Source organism: Budorcas taxicolor, chromosome 18 (assembly GCF_023091745.1).
Source record: "Budorcas taxicolor isolate Tak-1 chromosome 18, Takin1.1, whole genome shotgun sequence".
Taxonomy (NCBI): domain Eukaryota; kingdom Metazoa; phylum Chordata; class Mammalia; order Artiodactyla; family Bovidae; genus Budorcas; species Budorcas taxicolor.
Genome location: NC_068927.1, coordinates 48,561,560 through 48,582,856, shown reverse-complemented (window position 1 = coordinate 48,582,856; position 21,297 = coordinate 48,561,560). Strand labels below are relative to the sequence as shown.

Sequence of the window (21,297 nt, the reverse complement as noted above, 5' to 3'; positions counted from 1 at the left end):
ACCTCAGTCTGTGTCCTGGAAGAGTTCCTAACACATTTCACAGTCTCATCTATAAATATATATGTCTTTAGTGTAGCTGACATTTATTTAATTTTTTACTTCACCACATGGTTTGCAGGATCTTAGTTCCCTCATCAGGGATCAAGCCTGGACTCCCAGCAGTGGGAGCGTGGAGTCCTAACCACTGGATTGTCATGGAATTCCCCTGACATTTATTTTTTTGGTTTAAAAAATGTTCCTTTTGGAGAGAATCTATTAAAGATTTTATACTTCTCTAGTCAATTCTGATATCAAGTCAATCCAATTTCTTTCTAAAAATCATACACTTTGTACAGATTTTTGGATATATTCTTAAAAACATCTATAGTACTTTTGAGATAAAATTCATATACTGTATATATTTACCCTTTTAAAGTATAGAGTGGTTTTTAGTATATACACTCCAATCCCAGAATATTTTAATCACCCAAAAAGATAATGTCCTTTTACATTTAAATAGGTAGTAAGTATGAAAATATTAGTCACTCAGTTGTGTCCAACTCTTTTGCGAACCCATGGACTGTAGCCTGCCATGCTCCTATGTCCATGGGATTCTTCAGGCAAGAATACTGGAGTGAGTTGCCATTCCCTTCTCCAGGGGATCCTCCCGACCCAGGAATCAAACCTGGGTCTCCCGCAATGTAGACAGATTCTTCACTGAAAGTCATTTCAGTTTCTCATTCATGGTACTGTTCAGCTGTCATTTGTACTCCCCAACCTGAATCAGTGGCTTGTCTACTTTCAATCAGACACATTTTCTATTTTAAATTGTTTACTTTTGTCATTTATTTCTGCATTTGATAACTAACAATGCCTTTCTCTGCTCCTATTTTAGATATATTTTTGCTTGTTTTAGCTCTTCGGGTTCTGTATTCATTTTAATGATCTTTCTAGTACTTTAATGTATGCATGCATACTGAGTTATAAAACTTCCAATACAATTTTGCCTGCCACTCACAGGTTTTTCAATTGTGTTCTCATATTCATTCACATTTAAATAATGTGTAGTCTAAGGATTTAGTTCCTTAACCCATGTTAATCAAGAGGGGTACTAAATTAATATTCAGATATTTGTTTGCTATCGTTTTGTTACTGTGTCACTCATTCTAGTCAAATAATGTGCCCTGTATATTTTCTACTTTTGGGGGAATAATTAGGAAAAATATTCTTATCTCTTCCTGCTTATTTGACAGTTATACTTTCACCAACCCATCATTATATCCATAGGGTTTCAAATGGGTATTAATCTTTGTGCAGCATAAAAATGAAGTCTGAATGTAGACTACCCACAAAAACTTTGTTTCCCTTTTAAAATTTCAAGCCAAATAATGGGGATAGGAAAAACTTTCCTATGTTCATTACACTCATTTCTCTTTCTCTTTTTAAAAAATATGTGTTTATTTATTTGGCTGCACCAGGTCTTCATTGCAGCCTGTGAGATCTTTAGTTGCAGCGTGGGAACTCTTAGATGCAGCATGTAGGATCTAGTTCCCCAACCAGGGATCAAACCCAGGCCTCCTGCATTGGGAGCATGGAGTCTTATCCTCTAGACAATCAGGGAAGTCTCTCATTTGTCTTTTTTCATTATGAATTCTTTGACTTAGATAAAGGTAAACAACATGGTTAAAATCCTTTCCACAAATAATTGTTGCTTAAGTCACTCAGTTTTGTCCAACTCTTTGTGACCCCATGGACTATAGTCTGCCAGGCTCCTCTGGGATTCCAGAGAATCCATGGGATTCTCCAGGCAAGAATACTGGAGTGGGTTGCCATTTCCTTCTCCAGGGTATCTTCCTGACCCATGGACTGAACTCGAGTCTCCTGCATTGGCAGGTGGATTCTTTACCCTGAGCCACCAGGAAAGCCCTCCACAAATAATAATGGCAATTATGAAAATGAGTGTATCAATGATAATAATGAACACCTTTTACTAGATATTTGCCACATGATAGGAAAAGTTCTGAATATTTATTAATTCACTGAATCATCACAACAAACCAACACATACACCATGATTATATTTACTAATACATGAAAAAGAAAACGTCACTAACATATTTAAGTAAAAAGTTAAAAAAATCTGGAAAGATAAATAATATTGATAATGGTGGTTAATTACCTTTCTCATATGAGATTGGGGTTAGGCTTGGTGAAAGGAATAAGACAGTTTACAAGGACAAAATGTAGATAATTTCACCAACTAAAGTAGATGTTTTAAAAGGAAAAAGCCAAAACATCCAAAGATAAACTTTGGGTCATATTAATCAACGAAGATTTTATAACCAAAAACAATTAGATGCAACCATAACATGAATAATAAGGTCATTTTAAAATGTCATTAAAATATCAATAAAAATAGTAAAAATATCTATATACTGAAATAGCAATCATATTTTTGACTATATTATAAAAGCAGGTAAAGGTACAACATGTGTACCATGATGACATTTTCTTTAAAAACAAAGTCTGGTAGGATTTGCTCTACCAATTGAGAGTCATTATCTGTAGATGGCATAATTACAATTAATCCTGGCTTTTTTAGTTTCTAGTTTTCTGATATTCTGTTTTCTAGTAAAAAAATATAAATGTGTGAAATGAAAAAAAAGGACTAAAACTTACTTCAAAAACAAGATTATAATTAATTCTACAAAGAATTAAAAAATACAAAGTCACACAGTTTAAACAGTGTGATACTGGTGTAAGCACAAACATATAGATAAGAGAAGAATAGCCTTGAGACTCAAGCAAATATAAACAAGAATATAATATATCACCAAGAAGGTAGAACAAAACAATAGGAAAGGATAAAACTGTTGATGTGACATTAGTACAAGATGGGGCGGGGGAGTAGAGGGGTGGAGACAAACAAATATCAATTTAGACTGCAAATTCCTAACTTAGAGTAAAATATACTTGGATTAAATATATTTTAAGAAATATATTTTTAATATATATGTATTTTATAAAGTAAACAAAAAATAGTGAGAGAGGGTAACTATCAAACCTGATTTTTTTGTTTGTTTAAAAGATCAGGAAGGTGAAAAGAGCTTTAACTTTTATTATTCATCAGTATGAATTCCCTGATGACGAATGAGATCTGAGCCACTACTAAATGCCTTTCCACATTCCTTACAGTTAAAGGGCTTTTCACCAGTATGAATTCTGAGATGTCGAGTAAGGTTTGAGCATTTATTAAAGGCCTTTCCACATTCATTACATTCATATGGTTTTTCATCTGTATGAATTCTTTGATGTTGAAAAAGCTGTGAGTTCTGAGTAAAGGCTTTCCCACATTCAAGACATTCAAAAGGTTTCTCACCAGCATGAATTCTCTGATGTTGACGAAGTTGTGAGCTCTGAGTAAAAGCCTTCCCACATTCCTTACAATCATAGGGTTTCTCTCCCGTGTGAATTCTCTGATGATTAGTAAGTGCTGAGCCACTACTAAAGGCCTTGCCACATTCTTTGCACTCATACGGTTTCTCACCTGTATGAATTCTCTGATGCTGTACAAGCTTTGAGCTCTGAGTGAAAGCTTTGCCACATTCCTTGCATTCATAGGGTTTCTCACCTGTATGAATTCTCACATGCTGAAAAAGTTGTGAGCTCTTAGTAAAGGCTTTTCCACATACTTTACATTCATAGGGTTTTTCACCAGTGTGAATTCTCTGATGGTCAATAAGATTTGAGCAATAACTAAAGGCCTTCCCACATTCCTTACATTCATAGGGTTTCTTACCTGTATGAATTCTCTGATGCTGAGAAAGGTATGAGCTACAGCTGAAGGCCTTTCCACATTCTTTACATTCAAAGGGTTTTTCACCTGTATGAATTTTCAGATGTCGAGTAACATGTGAGCCACAGCTAAAGAATTTCCCACACTCTTTACATTCATAAGATTTTTCGCCAATATGAATTCTCTGATGTTGAAGAAATTGTGAATTCTGACTAAAGACCTTTCCACATTTCTTACATTCATAGGGTTTCTCTTCATTGTTAATTTGATGTAAAGTAAAGAATGTCTGTTGAATAAATGTGGGCATGTACTCATGAGTGAGTATTTCTTGGCTGAAATGCCCATTTTGATATCCCAGTTGTTTTTCAAAGTGACTTCTATATTCCAAAACATCTCTGAAACTGGAGTATTCAAAGCCATGTTTTCTAAGTCCCATCATTTCCCTCTGGCATGATTCTATTTCGTAAACTTCCTTCTTTAGCGATAATAACTTGGTTTCACACATTGATTCCAGAGCTGAAAGAAAATGAAAGGTAAATATTCTTCTCCCACCTCATTTGTGAAAAGGTAAACTTGTATAAGAGAAATGGAAAAATTAAAGTAAAAACAATATGTGGTAGTAAATGACACAGAATTTTCAAGTATATCTGTTGAATCTGAAAAATGGACAAGAAATACACAAAAATTAATGAGATGTAAAGCAGGAAGCAGCAGGCAGAATCTATGGAAATAGAAAACCACAATGATTCTCAAATATTGATGTGGACCAGAGTCATTTGGAAAAGTTGATAAATATACAATGCTGCAGAGTACATCATGAGAAACGTTGGACCGGAAGAAACACAAGCTGGAATCAAGATTGCTGGGAGAAATATCAATAACCTCAGATATGCAGATGACACCACCCTTACGGCAGAAAGTGAAGAGGAACTAAAAAGCCTCTTGATGAAAGTGAAAGAGGAGAGTGAAAAAGTTGGCTTAAAGCTCAACATTCAGAAAACTGAGATCATGGCATCTGGTCCCATCACTTCATAGGAAATAGATGGGGAAACAGTGGAAACAGTGTCAGACTTTATTTTTGGGGCTCCAAAATCACTGCAGATGGTGACTGCAGCCATGAAATTAAAAGACGCTTACTCCTTGGAAGAAAAGTAATGACCAACCTAGATAGCATATTGAAAAGCAGAGACATTACTTTGCCAACTAAGGTCCATCTAGTCAAGGCTATAGTTTTTCCAGTAGTCATGTATGGATGTGAGAGTTGGACTGTGAAGAAGGCTGAGTGCCAAAGAATGGATGCTTTTGAACTGTGGTGTTGGAGAAGACTCTTGAGAGTCCCTTGGACTGCAAGGAGATTCAACCAGTCCATTCTGAAGGAGATCAGCCCTGGGATTTCTTTGGAAGGAATGATGCTAAAGCTGAAACTCCAGTACTTTGGCCACCTCACGCGAAGAGTTGACTCATTGGAAAAGACTTTGATGTTGGGAGGGATTGGGGGCAGGAGGAGAAGGGGACGACAGAGGATGAGATGGCTGGATGGCATCACTGACTCGATGGACGTGAATCTGAGTGAACTGTGGGAGTTGGTGATGGACACGGAGGCCTAGTGTGCTGCAATTCACGGGGTCGCAAAGAGTCGGACACGACTGAGTGACTGAACTGAACTGAACTGAGGCATAAAAGATGACTAGTTGTATATACATCTATATGAGCTTATATGTATATGTAAGAAACAAAGTATATCATCATACTATATGTATTATACGAAGTGGCTAATTTTTTTTTTTTTACTTCCATTAAAGGTCTCCTAAGAGGAATAAAAGCATACAGGGAAAGATTCTTGGGCTCTCTGGTATAATAAAGTATAAATTTGATTTTTGTTCCTAGTTCCTAACAAAGAGCTTCAAAAACCCTTTGAATTTACTGAGTGATAGCAGTGTTTTCACTGTGCTAATGAGGTGACTCACGGTGGGTCCCCAGATTTAGGATGGGGACTGTTCACTAGAAAGACCCAACATATGATGAGAGGGCTGGGATTTTCAGCTACTTGACCCCTGGGAAAGAGAGGGAGGCCAGAGATTGAGTGGCTGATGCCCTAATCAATTATGCCAATTAATTATGCTTAAATATAATTATGTAATTGAGCTCCAGTAAAAACTCAAGACCAAAGTTCAGTGGAGTTTTGTGGTTGGTGCTTCACCAGGAGGCTGACACACTTTGACTTCACAGGGAGAGGGTGTGGAACCTCTGTATCCAAAGCCTACCAACTCATCTGATATCCTTTATAGTAAAACTCCAGTTGTAAGTATAGTGCTTCCCTGAGTCTTCTGAATTGTTTTAGCAAATTACTGAGCCTGCAAAGGGGCATGGAAATACCTGAATTTATAGTCAGTTGGTCAGAAGTATGGGTAGGACTCACAGCCGGGGTCAGGAGTGAGAGCACAGCCTTGTGTAAGGCTGACTGTTAACCTGTGGGCTTTATGCTGACTCTGGGATGTTGGGAGTCAGAAGTAAACTGCAGTTCACCCAGCTGGGGATAAAGAAGAACAGGGTCCATAATAAAGGACATATTGGATGTGAGGACATATTGAAAGTGATCAGAGTTAGCCACATGGGGGACTAGCCTGAGATAAGTCTAAAGTGAATGCGTGCTCAGTCACTCAGATGTGTTCAACTCTTTTTGATCCTGTGGACTGCAGCCCACCAAGCTCCTCTGTCTGTGGGATTTCCCAGGCAAGAATGCTGGAGTGGGTTACCATTCCCTCATCCAGGGGATCTTCACGACCCAGAGATCTAACCTGTGTCTCCTGCATCACTGGCATTGGCAGGTGGATTCTTTACCACTGTGGACCAGGGAAGCCCAAAGTCTAAGGTAGTGAACTAATTTGATGTGTGTAGCCGTTAGGGAAGACTCAGAATATGTTATGTGCTGGAGATTCAGTGAAAATACTGTTTGCCTTTGAAGTTTGTGATGCTGATCCTGGGACAAGAGAGAGATTTGCTCATGTACTAATACCACCACAGTGACTGGGAAGGGAGGCCACTGAAGTTTAAGGCATACAAAGAGAAAAAAGACACAATGCAACAGCCTAAGAAACAATACACAAAATGAAAAGACAACCTACAGAATGGGAGAAAATATTTGCAAGTGATGCGACTGAAAAGGGCTTAATTTCCAAAATATACAGATAGTTCATACACCTCAATATCAAACAAACAAACAAACAAAAAACCAATCAAACAATGGGCAGAAGATCTAAATAGATATTTCTCCAAAGAGAATGGCCAATAGATATATGAAAGGGTGCTTAGCCTAATCACCAGGGAAATGCAAATCAAAACCACAGTAAGATACCACCTCACACCTGTCCAAATGGCTATCATCCAAAATTTAGAAAGAATAAATGCTAGAAAGGGTGTAGAAAAAAGAAAACCCTTATACACTATCGGTGGGAACATAAATTGGTACTGTCACTATGGAGAATAGTATGGTGGTTCCTTAAAGAACTGAAAATAGAGTTATTAATACCATATGATCCAACAATATCACTCCTAAGCATATATTCAGAAAAGATGAAAACTATAATTCAAAAAGATACATACATCCCAATGTTCAGAGCAGTACTATTTACAATAGCCAAGACATGGAAGCAACCTAAACGGCCATAAACAGATGAATGGATAAAGGTGATATACACATATACACACCCACACAATGGAATATTCCTCAACCATAGAAAGAATGAAATGATGCCATCTGCAACAACATGGATAGACTAGAGATTATCATACTAAGTAAATCACACAGAGAAAGACAAATACTATATGATATCACTTGTATATGGAATCTAAAAAAAGAAAATTATACAAATGAACTTTTTTACAAAACAGAAACTTATAGATCTAGAAAACAAACTTATGGTTACCAAAGGGGAAAAAGTCAAAGAGATAAATTCGGATTTTGGGAATAGCAGATACACACTATTATATATAAAATAAACAACAAGTTCCCACCATATAGCACAGGGAACTATATTTAATATCTAACAATAAACCATAATGAAAAGGAATCTGATAAAAAATGTGTATATATACATATATATGTATAAATGAATCACTTTGCTATACACCAGAAACTAACACAACATTGTAAATCATCTATGAGTTCAATTCAGTTGCTCAGTCGTGTCTGACTCTTTGCGACCCCATGAATCACAGCACGCCAGGCCTCCTGTCCATCACCAACTCCTGGAGTTTACCCAAACTCATGTCCATCAAATCGGTGATGCTATCCAGTCATCTCATCCTCTGTCGTTCCCTTCTCCTCCTGCCCCCAATCCCTCCCAGCATCAGGGTCTTTTCCAATGAGTCAGCTCTTCACATGAGGTGGCCAAAGTATTGGAGTTTCAGCTTTAGCATCAGTCCTTCCAAAGAACACCCAGGACTGATCTCTTTTAGGATGGACTCGTTGGATCTCCTTGCAGTCCAAGGGACTCTCAAGAGTCTTCTCCAACACCACAGTTCAAAAGCATCAATTCTTCGGTGCTCAGATTTCTTCACAGTCCAACTCTCACATCCATACATGACCACTGGAAAAACCATAGACGGACCTTTTGTTGGCAAAGTAATGTCTCTGCTCTTCAACATGCTATCTAGGTTGGTCATTACTTTTCTTCCAAGGAGTAAGCATCTTTTAATTTCATGGCTGCAGTCACCATCTGCAGTGGTTTTGGAGCCCCCCAAAATAAAGTCTGACACTGTTTCCACTGTTTCCCCATCTATTTCCTATGAAGTGATGGGACCAGATGCCATGATCTTAGTTTTCTGAATGTTGAGCTTTAAGCCAACTTTTTCACTCTCCTCTTTCACTTTCATCAAGAGGCTTTTTAGTTCCTCTTCACTTTCTGCCGTAAGGGTGGTGTCATCTGCATATCTGAGGTTATTGATATTTCTCCTGGCAATCTTGATTCCAGCTTGTGTTTCTTCCAGTCCAGCGTTTCTCATGATGTATTCTGCATAGAAGTTAAATAAGCAGGGTGACAATATACAGCCTTGATGTACTCCTTTTCCTATTTGGAACCAGTCTGTTGTTCCATGTCCAGTTCTAACTGTTGCTTCCTGACCTGCATATAGGTGTCTCAAGAGGCAAGTCAGGTGGTCTGGTATTCCCATCTCTTTCAGAATTTTCCACAGCTTATTGTGATCCACACAGTCAAAGGGTTTGGCATAGTCAATAAAGCAGAAATAGATGTTTTTCTGGAATTCTCTTGCTTTTTTGATGATCCAGTGGATGTACTTCAATTAAAAAAATATTCTCAGGAGTTTCACATGAGGATTGTAAATAATAATAAGACACAGTGCAAGATACTGCCATGGAAGGATGACAGGGGGCATAAGCAGACTAATGAGAGCTGAGTCCCAAACTGACAGTTACTCACAACAGGTTCCAGTGCAATTATTTAACCTTTTTAGTCCCCATTTCTTCATCTGTAAAAGGGAGCTAATCCTTAATTTGTGATTACTAGGAAGATGAGGAAAAGTAGAGTAAATGTTGTTGAGTAAAGTGTTCAGTATATGACAGCTAATTGATATTTTAGGCAAATTAAACAGTTTGAAGACATCAAAATGGAGCCTATTAGAATATCTCAAGCCAGAAACAGGGAATTCATTTCAGTATATTCTTCTCCTCCTACCTTCATAGGATCTTTCAGCAATTTCATCCAGTTAACCTCCTCAGGAATTTTTAATCTCCACTGCCAATGCCCTCTTTCAAACCAGAATCATCTCTAACTCAGGCCACTCAAGTAGACGCCTAACCCAGATCCCCACCAAATTTTCATACTCTCTAACCTATTCAAGGGCCAAAATGACATTTGGCCCAGCCTTCCACTGCTCAAAATCCATCAAAGACTGAATAATGTAGTTCCCGCTTGTCTTTCCAATCTCAAGTCACACTCTGCTTTTGCTTGCTCCTGTGGGTGACAACACTGACTTCTTTCAGTTCTTCAAACACACCAACCCTTCCCCTCTTAGAAGGGCCTGCACAGGGGTTCTTCCCTTTGCCTCGAGTTTTCTTCTCTATGAACATATCTAAGACTGGACGTCCCTGGTGGTCTAGTGGTTAAGAATCTGCCTGCCAATGCAGGGAACATGGGTTCCATCCCTGGTCTGGAAATATCCCAAAAGCCAAGGAGCAACTAAGCCTGTGTACCACAACTACTGAAGCTGGTGCGCCCTAAAACTCATGCTGTATAACAAGAGAAACCACCACAGAGAGAAACCTGTTCACCACAGTTAGAGAGTAGCCTCCACTCACCACAACTAAAGAAAGCAGCAATGAAGACCCAGCACAGCCATAAATAAATAAGTAAAATTAAGTAGTAAGTCCTAGCAGTGAGCCTGTAATTCTGAAATAGTGATGACTACAAATGATATTTCAGTATGTCTACAATAACAGTAAAATGATATGAAAATATCTGTAGTTTCTATTCATGTCAAAGTCACAGGAACTACTAATACTATCATGGTTTGCTGCATACATCATAACAGGAAGACATGCTAAATTTCAATTACAGATTACTAGGTATAAAGATGCTTTTTTTTTTTTTCATCCAAGTTCATGAGTTTCCTCAATTCTATCCAAAGGAATCCAAAATTAGCAAACTTTGAGTTAGAGGGATCCTTTAAAAACATGAAGTCACTCCCCTGTTCAAATCACCTCACTCAGAATGGAATGGCTTTACATCCCAGAGGAGCCTGGCAGGCAGTCCAGAGGATCGCAGAGTCAGACATGACTGAGCGACTGAGTACAAAATAGAATTCAAAGCCCATACCAAGGCCTGTAAGACCTCAAGTTATCTGCAGATACGCCCTTCCTCCCACTAGCACCGAGCACACAAACACACATGCATCCTGCTACTTTGCTGATATCCTTTCACATAATCCCCTCTTGGCTCATTCTGTTCCAATCACAAAGACAGGAGCCAAAAAGCTCCTAACTCAGGAACTTCGTTTTTCCTGATCCTTTTGCCTGAATGTCTTCTACCAGACATCTAACATTATTTGTTCCCTCACTTCCTTCCTCATCACAAGGACCTTTCAGGACTTCCCTGGTGGTCCAGAGGCTAAGACTCTATGCTCCCAGTGCAGGGGGCCCAGTCAGGGAACTAGATCCCACATGCTGCAACTAAGAGTTTCCACACCACAACCAGAAGATGCCACAACAAAGACTAAGATCCCATGCACTGAAACTAAGATCCAGCACAGCCAAATAAATACATGAAAGTAAGAAAGAGATTTATTAAAGAAAAATAATAATAATAAGGCCTTCTCTACCTCCCTTCATAGCATTTATCATCATCTCACACACACACACACACATATATATATATATATGATATATACTTTTTCCTCTCTCATCCCCTAGACTATAAGCTGCAGGAGAGCAGAATTTTAACTGCTTTGTTCAATATTATGATCGCAGCATCTGAACCAAAGCTTAGTATATAGTACTGCTCTGTAAGTCTTCTTTTGGTTCTCCCACTTTATACCGAATCTCTTCTTCTTTGCCCCATTCATTCCCAGTTTAGGCAAAGACTTTTTTGTTTTTCCCAACATCATCTCTTTAGACAGTGACTGCAATCACTTGTGAGACTCCAACTGCTATTTCAGTATAGATTAAATCCATTTCTGAATATTTAGCCCCTGACTTTCTGCTAAGCTCCCCACCATCTGATTCTTTTACCAGGCACTACTTTGTGAAATTTATTTATGATATATTTTAACACTACTTTTTAAAATTTTTAATGTTTTTTTTTTGAAGTAGAGTTGATTTACAATGTTGTGATGATCTCTGCTATACAGCCAAGTGACTCAATTATACACGTACATTGTTTCTCTTCCATTAGATTTCCCAAAGATTTTTTTTTCCCACTATGGTTTATCACAGGATAAGGACTATATTCCCTGTGCTATTCAGTCAGACCTTGTTGTTTATCTATCCTATATGTAATATTAACGGTTTACAGCTGGTAATCCCAAACTCCCAGTCCTTCCTTCCCCCACCTTCCTACCTCTTAGCAACCATGAGTCTGTTTTCTATGTCTTATGAGTCCGTTTCTGTTTTGTAAAGAGGTTCATTTGTTTAGCCCTACTTTTTGACTCCAAGTTTTTAACAGTTGACACAATTAGAAAAATGTATCAACACTCTCCAACATAAATCACAGCAGGAGCCTCTATGATCCACCTCCCAGAATACTGGAAATAAAAGCAAAACTAAATAAATGGGATCTAATTAAAATTAAAGCTTCTGCACAACAAAGGAAACTATAAGCAAGATGAAAAGACAGCCTTTGGAATGGGAGAAAATAATAGCAAATGAAGCAACTGACAAACAACTAATCTCAAAAATATACAAGCAACTTATGCAGCTCAATTCCAGAAAAATAAATGACCCAATCAAAAAATGGGCCAAAGAACTAAATAGACATTTCTCCAAAGAAGACATACGGATGGCTAACAAACACATGAAAAGATGCTCAACATCACGCATTATCAGAGAAACGCAAATCAAGACCACAATGAGGTACCATTTCACACAAGTCAGAATGGCTGCGATCCAAAAGTCTGCAAGCAATAAATGCTGGAGAGGGTGTGGAGAAAAGGGAACCCTCTTACACTGTTGGTGGGAATGCAAACTAGTACAGCCACTATGGAGAACAGTGTGAAGATGCCTTAAAAAACTGGAACTAGAACTGCCTTATGACCCAGCAATCCCACTGCTGGGCATACACACTGAGGAAACCAGAATTGAAAGAGACACGTGTACCCCAATGTTCATTGCAGCACTGTTTATAATAGCCAGGACATGGAAGCAACCTAGATGTCCATCAGCAGACGAATGGATAAGAAAGCTGTGGTACATATACACAATGGAGTATTACTCAGCCATTAAAAAGAATACATTTGAATCCGTTCTAATGAGGTGGATGAAACTGGAGCCGATTATACAGAGTGAAGTAAGCCAGAAAGAAAAATACCAATACAGTATACTAATGCATATATATGGAATTTAGAAAGATGGTAATGATAACCCTGTATGCGAGACAGCAAAAGAGACACAGATGTAAAGAACAGACTTTTGGACTCTGTGGGAGAGGGAGAGGGTGGGATGATTTGGGAGAATGGCATTGAAACATGTATACTATCATGTAAGAAACAAATCGCTAGTCTAGGTTCGATACAGGATACAGGATGCTTGGGGCTGGTGCACTGGGATGACCCAGAGAGATGGTATAGGGAGGGAGGTGGGAGCGGGGTTCAGGGTTGGGAACTCATGTACTCCTGTGGTGGATTCATGTCAATGTATGGCAAAACCAATACAGTATTGTAAAGTAAAATAATAATAATAATAATAAAATAAAAATGATAAATAACCTTGTAAATTAAAAAATGATTATGTCTCACTTTTTAAAAATAATTCTTTGTTGTTTAAAGGAAATTATAAATTGCATTTATTGCGTTTATAACCTATGTAAATATATGTTAACAACTACAGAATAAAGGAAAAGGAGGGTTGATGGTAAAAAAAAAAAAAGAAAAAGAAAAATACATCATATGGCAGACTCCTTTGCACAAATTAGGAAATAAAAAATATTGGATAAAAGAAAAATGCACAACAAACAAAAAAAATCAATCATTGGCAGGCAGCTATAATGAAGACTAGGACCTGGAGCTGGGGCAGGTACGTGCAGACATGCACGCACACACACACACAGGTATACTATTTTGGCAGTGGTAAGAGAAAACATTTAGTTGAGTCTAAGAGGAAGAAAACCTAGCAAGGAACTGAATCTAAAATATAGGTAGGAGGACTTCCCTGATGGTCCAGCAGTTAAGAATCCACCTGCCAAAATGAGGGACATGGGTTCAATCATGGGTCCGGGAAGATCCTACATGTCGAGGGACAACTAAGCCTGTGCCGTGCTCCATAACCATCGAGCCTGTGCTCCAGAGCCCAGGAATTGCAACTACTGAGTCCACGAGCTGCAACTACTGAAGCCCAAGCACCTAGAGTCCATGCTCCCAACAAGAGAACCCATGCAATGGGAATCCTGTGCACTACAATGAAGAGAAAGCCTGCACGCAGCAATGAGGACCCAGCACAGCCAAAATAATAAATAAACTAATTAAAATTTAAAAATACAGGTAGGGACTTCCTTGGAGGTCCTGTGGTTGAGAAAACATGCTTCCATGGCAGGGGGCATGGGATCGAACCCTGGTCAGGGATTAAGATTCCTCATGCCATGTGGCATGGCCCAAAAATAGGAAACAAAAAAAGTACAGGTAAAAGAGTTTTCTTTGCAGGGGATATGAAGGGTACTTTCTACTTGAAATTAAGAAAGGTATTGGAGAAAGAGTAGCAGAAAGAGCAGCAAGTGAGGAAAGGAATGGAACAGGTCATTTGTAAACTCACGCTCAAAGGAGTTAGTTTTTCCCACAGGCCTACTGTTTTGACGAGAGCTTCCAAGGTCACATCTCAAGGGTGCTGTTTCTTCATGAATCAACTGAGTTATTACCTACAGTGCCCTGCCTTGGTCCAGTCATTTCTCACTTACCTGAGCACAGGCCTCTTGTCAGCTCTCTGCCAATCATCCATGGCTCTTTCCCTTGTTCCAATAAGGAAATAACTTGAGGCTTGGGAATGTAAAGTCCTGCTCACAAGAAAAGATATGGAACATGGTTAAGCTGTGGGTAAATCAGACCCAAATGTAATACCAGTCCCTTGATGATCAAGGAAGAGATGCTACTGTGGGAACAGTCAAACAAAGAAGAGGCTCAGCCATAGCCAACTAGGAGCTGCCCATTTCCCACTTTTACTTTCCATTTCAGTTCAAACCATTTATTTGAGAACAGGGAGCAGAAATTCAGCTGAGAAATTCACTGCAGAAGAAAAAGACATTCCAGGGGAGAACTCAAAATTACCAGTATAGATGTCCTTACCCATTGACACCAGATTACTATAATTTTCCAACATCACATCTCTGTACAAGTCCCTCTGAGCAGGGTTCAGGAATTCCCACTCCTCTTGAGAGAAGTCTATAGACACATCACTGAACACCACTGATCCCTGAAACAATAAACACGTGTATTATTTGTGCAACAAAAAGAAACATTTCACAGACTACTGTGCTTATATCTGGGGGTAAAGCAAAGAGCAATTACATTGGTATCACTGAGAACCAGTATCTTTGGACCCTAGAAGTAGATGCAAGAGTTATCAGTTTATTTCGTATTAAAAAAAAAAATTTCCTGACTCCGTCTATAGAAAAGGCCCAGAAACAATAATTAACCCAGTAGCAAAGAACATCCCTAGTGGCTAGCTTGTCATCTCTAAGCACTGTATTCAAATAAAAGGAACAAAAGTTGGCAAAGAGACAATTTCAGGACTGAGTCAAATGCAGCGGATGAATTTGAAAACTCTCAGAAAGGAAGAGAGCTATCAAAAACTACTGGCATCATGTTAAAAGGGTTCAAGAGCCAACTTGAAAAGCCTCCCACTGGCCAAAGACGGCATAATTTGAGGCTCAAATGTAATGGACTGATTAGATCAAAAATGTTTAAATCCATCAGCTCCTAACAATATTGAATAAGAAATTACTAGTTACCTTTGAAGGATTCTAAGACACCAACTCATTATTTTAAAAACTGGTAAAGGACTTCCCTGCTAGTCAAGTGGTTAAAAATCCACCTGCCAATGCAAGGGACCTGGGTTTGATCCCTGGTCCAAGAAGATTCCACGTGCCTTGGAGCAACTCAGCCCATGCACGTAACTATTCAGTCCATGCTCTAGAGTCCGAACTCTGCAACAAAAGAAGCACCTGCTTTTCACAACTAGAGAAAGGCTGTGAGCAGCAACGAAGACCCAGGCACAGCCAATAAATAAATAAATAATAAAATGAAAACTGGTAAATAAGGGGGAAAGAATCAAACATCCTTTCCCATACAAATGGTCCTTTAGTGTAACCAAAGAGTTGATGAGATATTTTACTTTAAACACAGGATGCTACCTAATCTATGGAAAATGAATGACAGAATTTAAATATCATTTTGCAACCTCTAATGAATTAATGAATCTAGACAATAATCGTCACTGGTAGCTAACATTACAAAAGGAAAAAGAACCAGAAATAATACACCTCCTAATGGAATCACATATCACCACCTAGGAAATATTCCTGACCAAAAAATCCCAACTGAATCTGATCAAGACCTACATACTAATTCTCAGGAAACACTTACATGATACCCCAGAGAAAAAATCAGCAAAATCCAAATAGCAGACAAACGAATCTTTTGTTTCTCTTTTCTAACAACAACAACAAAAATTGCAAAGAAAGGAAAGAGATGGAAAGGCTACCTACAAAGTAAGGAATTGGGCTCAAATACCCTTAAAATTTTGTTGGTTTGTTTTTCTTAGAAAGAATGGAATGTCAGAAAGGTAAGAGCGAGCCTCAGCTAACTTACCTGGGCCATGGCTTTCAGTATTACAGGAGATGATCAGTCCTCCTTGGGGCTGTTCTCCTGAAAAGGGATACTGTTCTGAGAAGGCAGGCCTGGAAAATCAAAGAAATATCTAGAGACAGCTCTGGCCTTACAGCTTTTGGACTTTCCAGGCAAAATTACTTCCATTTCCCTTGGTCTCAGGATATAACTCTAGTTAGTGAGTGGGAGTCTGGAATAAATCCCCCTCATTCCTCAACTCCAGAAATCCCAGGCTTTTGCTGCAGCAAGATGGATCCCAGCTAGTTGATCCAAAGGAATGAAGAGTCATAATTCCTCTCCTTCATATTGTTACCACTTTGTTCTGTTACAGAAGTAATTAGCATATTCTTTTAGGCAACGAAGAGTCCAAGGACAAGTCCAAAGGCTCTTTTTTCCAGGGGTCTGGTTTTCCATTGGTATGCCATTTCTATAGACACCGGGCACAAAGTTCAGAGTCCATTGGGAGGGTGACCATGTGTGTAGCCTAATGTTCGCAGCCTGGCCTAAGATGGAGTCCAGCTCTGTCTGTTTCCCAGGTTCCTGCCTCAGCCAAGTGATCCAGGCAAGACCTTGCCCCATCTCAGTGCTGCTGTTGCTCTGAACCCAAGACAGAGCTGCTACAACCTGCTCTGAGTGGACCCCTCCTCTGTAACCCTCAGGTCCCTAAGCCAGCTTTACCTAAATGGTGCCTGTGGCCAGGCTGTGGCCAGAAACACGGTTTATTCTAATTAGTACTAAGTGTGAAGTGAAAGTGTTGCTCAGTTGCTCCAACTCTTTGTGACCTCATGGACTGTAGCCCACCAGGTTCCTTTGTCCATGAGATTTTTTTCCTGCAAGAATACTGTAAGGGGTTACCATTTCCTTCTCCAAGGGATTTTCCCAACCCAGCGATCGAACCTGGGTCTCCTGCATTGCAGGCGGATTCTTTACCATCTCAATCACTGCTGCTGCTGCTAAGTCACTTCAGTCGTGTCCGACTCTGTGCGACCCCAGAGACTGCAGCCCACCAGGCTCCCCCATCCCTGGGATTCTCCAGGCAAGAACACTGGAGTGGGTTGCCATTTCCTTCTCCAACGCATGAAAGAGAAAAGTGAAAGTGAAGTCGCTCAGTCGTGTTCGACTCTTCGCGACCCCATGGAGTGGGTTGCCATTTCCTTCTCTGTCTCAATCACTAGGGAAGCCCAATTAGTGCTAAAGACTTCCGTAAGCAATCCTCATTTTCCAAGCCTGAGAAGGTTAACTTCCCCCAACACACAACTACACTCATATTCACACTGAGGCACTCCTTTCCTTATGCACTAGCTCTGTTTTTTCTAAAAAAACAACCACCAGGGACGTCCCTAGCGGTCCAGAGCTTAAGACTCGGTGCTCCCAGTGCAGGAGCATTTGATCCCACATGCTGCAACTAAAGATCAAAGATTCCAAGTGCTGCAACTAAGACCCAGTGCAGCCAAATAAATACTAAAAAAAAAGGAAAAAAAAACCTCTGCTTATGTGTTTTAGCCACACAAAAGTTAAAATGTCAACTCTTCTAGTTCTGGGGTAAGAGCTTTCTTACCCACACATATTTATATTAAATTTTTTTTCTTTTTTCTACAATTGTAATGCTTTCACTACATTTAAGCCTTTAATCAACTATTATTTTTATTTTGGTATTATTTGGTAAAAGACAATGGCATGAAATTATCAATTACAATTTTACTTTAGTAAAAGATATGAGTTAAGAATCCTACTTCATTTTCCCCCAGAGAGGGCTACCCAAATGTACCAAAATCACATATGAATAATATAGTATTCCATGGGACTTAACATGGACCATTATTTTATCGCTCCTAAGAAAAGAGGAACTATTTAAGACATAACCTTAATAACCTTATTTCATATATGTTGAAATGGGGGGGGGGGGTGGAAATGAGCCCTAGAACAGATGACTATGGAATATATTTTCCATACTGATTTAAATGTTACCCTTGGAACTTCCCTGGTGGTCCAGTGGCTAACTTTGAGCTCCCAATGCAAGGGGCCAGGGTTTGATCTCTGATCAGGGAACTGGATCCCACTTGCCACAGCTAAAAGATCCTGCACATTGCAATGAAGATCAGAGATCCCAAGTGCAACAACTAAGACCCTGCACAGCCAAATAAATAAATATTAAAAAATAAATGCTACCCTTATCATAGATGATACATTTGGATTTGTGATTCTACTTTGATTCAGTGATCTGTTTATTATTTTGCCAGTATCACATTCTCTATTTATTATAATTTACAAATATATTTTAATGTCTAATTAAAAGACTCCTCCACTACACACCTATGAGAATGGCCAAAAGCCAGGACACTGACAACCAAATTCTGGCCAGGGTGTGAAGCAACAGGAACTCTCATACATTGCTGGTGAGAATACAAAATGGTCACTTTGGAAGACAGTTGGGCAGCTTCTTACAAAATCAAACATACTCTTACGATATGATCCACCAAGCACCTTGATATTTATCCCAAAGAGTTGAAAAATTATGTCACACAAAAACTTATAGCAGCTTTATTCATAATTGCAAAAACTTGAGAAAAACAAGATGTCCCTCAGTAGGTGAATGGTTAAGTAAACTGTGGTACATCTAGACAATGCCATTTTATCCAGCCAAAAAAAAAGAAAGAAAGAAAATGGCCTATGGAATCATGAAAAGACATATACTAAGTGAAAGAAGTCAATATGAAAAGTTCTATCTGCAAAACTATATGACACTCTGGAAAAGGCAAAACTATGGAGACTGTAAAAAGATCTGTAGAGCCTGGGCTACTCCATCTTGTAAAAGAATTCCATTTTTGCAAAGGTACCGGGCAAACAGACTTAGACTTTGGATATTGCCTAAACTTGCCCCGCTATGCACAAGACAATCAGCCCTTAAGATAAACCTCCTGACTTTAAGTGCAAGGATTTGTGATTTACCTTGGAAGTAATGATTTACATTTGTGATTTACCTTGGAAGTGATGATTTACCTTTGTGAAATAATGATTCACCGTGTAAGTGAAAAAAAAAAACAATCAGAGATCCACACACAACCCTATAGGAGAGGGTAACCAATCAGTAGTCCCTCAGCCTGAACACCCCCTTTGTTACCCTTTCACCTGAATATTCCCTATATAAGCAGTGTAACCCAAAACTCGGGGCTCCTCTCAGCCACTGCGTGGGAGCCCCAGCTTGAGCTTGGTAATAAAAACTCTCTTGCTTTTGCATCGGATACCAGCTCTCTGGTGGTCATTGGGAGATTTCGCGACTTGGGCATAACATTTGGGGGCTCGTCCGGGATCTCCCATCGGCTCCACGGGAAGACCGATCCGGAGAGTTATCTGTAACCGGTAAGTTTTTTCTGTTTTCCTGTTTGTCTTTGATAAGGCCTATTTTCTGAGACCATTATATAACTCAGGCGGACGCGCCGACGGGTCACTGGTGGGGGTCGTTGGGAGACGTCCCCAACCCTCCCGAAGGGGACAGAGTGCCCCTGTACTCTGTTGACATTAGCGGGTCGCTCCCGCTGAACGACCGGAGGCTGTTGTCCTACTTTCAGATTTGCCTCTGGACTCCTGAAGGTTTGTTTTTTCTGTCTGTCTGTCTGTCTGTCTGTCTATGTGGCTATCTGTGTTGTTTGTGTTAATTTACCCACGCCTGATTGATCCAGGAACGATGGGGCAACGTCAATCTAGCCCTACTCCTCTATCTCTGATGACTATTTTAAAGAGGTCAAAAAGGGCGACCATGACCTCAGTGTTAAAATTAAGAAAGATAAACTAATTACTTTTTGCAGCACAGAATGGCTGTCGTTCCATATGGGCTGGCCTTCGGAAGGCACGTTTGACTTGGAAACTGCGCACCGAGTCCGAGATATCATTCTCTGACTGCAGGCCGGACACCCTGACCAAGTTCCCTATATCATAGTGTGGGAAAATATCATAGTACACTCCCCTCCTTGGGTAACATTTTTTTGCCTCAACAGGAACTTTCTACCACTCCGGTGTTGATGACACGGGTGGGAGAGAATCTGAAGGAAGCCAGGAAAACTGGACCCACGGCGCCGTTATACCCCATCTTACAGGGGGAAATTGTTAGGGGAAGCACACTGATTGAAACCGCCCACCCTGGCCAGGCACCATAGTAACCATTTGTATGAGTTGTTTTATGACAGGCGATCCTGATAAGGAATATGGAACTAATAAGCCTCCTCCCCCTTCCTTTTTCAACCTGGCTTACTTTCCTCCCTTGCAATCTTTGATGTTAGTACTTAGATCTGAAGTTCTGTGTCTCTATAGGAGGTTTTCTGAGGGACTGTATTCTTGTATTTAAGGGCTTCCCTGGTGGAGCCGAGGTTAAAGCACCTGCCTGCAATATGGGAGACCTGGGTTCGACCATCTCTAACTCCTGACACTGAGGAAAAAAAAAAAAAGACTTGAAGCTAGATCTTGCGCTGTGTCTGTCTAAATATGTCTTGGTATGTCTCTGTCTCTGGGTAATATTTTTGAGGTTAATTTGTATATGAGCTCTATTTATTTGGCTGAAAAAAAGGTAAGCGCTTACAAATCAAGTAATTCTAAATTAAACAATAAATTCCAGGTTCATGTGAACTGGGAAATATTTAATGTTAAATACCTGATATTAATGTTTGTTTGTTGACCTATTTAATATAGACATGTCTTAGAGTAGTTAACGTTAAGTAAAATATTTCCATTGTACCTAGGTTTAATATAAGTTAAATATTATATCTGTTACAAGTTTGTCAACAAGGAAATTACCTCAAGTGAAAAAAAAAAACTTCTAAAAAATGTAAATGAGATATGAGCTTTTATATAAACTCTATCAAGAAAGCTTCCTAAATAGAACCCTTTTGAAGTTCTTTTGATCTCTAGCTAACTTTGGGATGCTTCAGAGGGCCCCTGGAACATCCCAAAGAGAGATATTAAACTGTGTTTATTTGGTTGGTTAA

At 39.4% G+C, this 21,297-nt stretch overlaps 1 protein-coding gene across 1 annotated transcript in view; it reads right to left on the bottom strand.

Annotated features, from left to right (window-relative positions):
* LOC128063939 (uncharacterized) overlaps positions 1-21,297 on the bottom strand; it is a 357,926-nt gene that overhangs the window by 16,282 nt on the left and 320,347 nt on the right. The window contains 1 exon segment of the mRNA XM_052656769.1: positions 3,109-4,025. Within this exon segment, the coding sequence (XP_052512729.1) occupies positions 3,109-4,025 (917 nt within the window).